Raw genomic sequence first — 2,311 nt, 5'->3', positions numbered from 1 at the left:
GTCCTGCAATCCTTGCCTGTGAATGTTGGTTTAATAAAGATGAATATCACATTCTCTCTCTGCTGTAGGGAGAACAAGGGCTGAATGGACCCCCAGGTCAAACAGGACCCCCGGGGCCGATGGTGAGGCTCAATAACACTCCTCATGCACTGATCTTTAATATGACGTCAGACTGATGATTTCATTACATGTGCGCAGGGTCCCGCTGGACTGGCAGGACTGAAGGGAGATCCGGGCAAGAAAGGAGAGAAGGTACATCACCACACACACACACACACACACACAGAGTACATGCTCATGATTTCATTATATCTGTGTGTGTGTCAGGGTCATGGCGGTCTGATCGGTTTGATTGGGCCGCCGGGTGAGTTCGGAGAGAAAGGTGATCGAGGACTGCCGGGAAACCAGGGGCTGCAGGGAGCCAAAGGAGACGAGGTGAACACACACACACACTCATATAGACACACATTCACACACACATTAAGAAGCTGATTTAATCGTGTTTCTGCTGACAGGGACCATTCGGACCTCCAGGACTTAGTGGACCACCCGGATTACCAGGACTGTCTGTGAGTCTCGTGACACTTTAATCTTCGCAAACATCAAACATTGAGTTTGTTCTGGTCTCACAGCTTCAGTCTGTAACACTGTGTTTCAGGGATCCATGGGACAGAAAGGATCTAAAGGAAACCAGGTGAAACACACTGATTTTTACTTGAATTCATAATGACATGCTGACCATTTGACTTGAGATGTGTTAGCATGAACGTGTTCCTGTATATGCATTTAGCAGATAAGTTTATTCACAGTGAATTAGAAAGGAGGAACATAAGCAATTTGTCACTGAGCCAAGTATTCACAGTGCACAATGCCAGGTTTAATAGAAAGCTAGATTAGGAAACAAGCTAGGGAAGAGGTGAAATGTAAAGGTTAAGTGCTTGAGGGTGTCTTCAGAAGTCACAATGAACTCAGCGGTTCACATGGAGATTGGCAGCTCATTTCACACCAGAGAGGGTGAAGAGTCTGGAAAGTCCAAGGCTGCATTTACACTGGCACAAAAATCAGATTTTCTGCTCACATCTGACACAGACTGGAATTTGTTGTGGGAATTAATGTAAACACAGATATCGGATACCAGTCGTGTCAAAGTGAATGTAAACAGGTGGGCCAAAAAATCGTATGTGGTCAAAAGATCTGATCTGTGCATTAAGACTTGCAGTGTAAATGCAGGCCAAGTGTTCCCTTCAGTCTGAGTTCTTAAACACCAGCAGATACTGAATACCTCATGTGGTCTGTGTGAATGATGTGCTTTATTTAAGGGCCCTATTGGACCCAGAGGAGATCCTGGTCCTGCTGGACCCCCTGGTCCCCCGGTGAGTCTCCAGTCACCCATAAACTCATTATTAGATGAAAACTAATGGCAGAAGGAGCATTAGCTGAACGAGTGATGGAACTAAACATCTCTCCATCTCTATCCAGGGTCTTCCTGCGGTGGGAATGGCGGCTCCTCCGGTGCTGGATGGCCGAGGGAAGCGGAGGAGGTATTCGGATGTGGATGGAGCGGCGATGGAGGACGGACAGACGCAGGACGAGGAGGCTCAGGGGGAGGAGAAGGACATGGAGGAGGTGTTTGCGTCTCTGGCCTCCATGAGGACGGATGTGGAGGGACTCCGGACTCCACTGGGCACCTACCACAGTCCTGCCCGCACCTGCAAAGAGCTGTGGATGTGCCACCCCGAGTATCCCGACGGTACGAACACAACACACATTCAACACACATACACTTGTTCCAGTGCTTTCTTAGTCTGCAACACTGGAGGGATCATCATCGTCCTGTGTATTCTGAATCGGTTCTCTCTGTGTGACCTTTGACCTCAGGAGTTTACTGGATTGACCCCAACCAGGGATGTCATAGAGATGCGTTTAAAGTGTTCTGTAACTTTACAGCAGAAGGTGAAACATGCCTCCAGCCGCACAGCAGCGTACAGATGGTGAGAGATTCAAATCACATTGACCGCAGATATGAATTCACTTTTTTACATTTTAATTTATTGAGGTCACAACCACAACAAAGCTGTCCATTTTTTGTGGACAAGGGGGGAAGCCAAAAAGGTTGAGAAATACTGAATTAGACGAACTTTTATATATGCCTTTTATATATGCTGTGTGTGTTTAGAAATGTTAATGACGTTTACTGTGCACAGGTCAAAATGGCTTCATGGAGCAGAGAAAAACCAGGAACCTGGTTCAGCCAGTTTAAGAAGGGCTCACAGGTGTGTGTGTGTGTGTGTGCGTGTGTGTGTTTGTGTGT

General features: G+C 47.1%; 1 protein-coding gene across 1 annotated transcript in view; it reads left to right on the top strand.

Moving 5' to 3' along the window:
• The window catches only part of col5a3b (collagen, type V, alpha 3b), a 36,102-nt gene that overhangs the window by 30,024 nt on the left and 3,767 nt on the right, over positions 1-2,311 (top strand). The window contains exon 62 of the mRNA XM_016531609.1: positions 2,205-2,273. Coding sequence (XP_016387095.1) covers positions 2,205-2,273 — 69 coding nt within the window. The remainder of the gene's footprint in view (positions 1-2,204; positions 2,274-2,311) is intronic.

This window comes from Sinocyclocheilus rhinocerous, unplaced genomic scaffold (genome assembly GCF_001515625.1).
Source record: "Sinocyclocheilus rhinocerous isolate Xijiao unplaced genomic scaffold, SAMN03320098_v1.1 scaffold4259, whole genome shotgun sequence".
Lineage (NCBI taxonomy): Eukaryota > Metazoa > Chordata > Actinopteri > Cypriniformes > Cyprinidae > Sinocyclocheilus > Sinocyclocheilus rhinocerous.
This window is presented reverse-complemented; position numbering and strand designations above follow the sequence as displayed.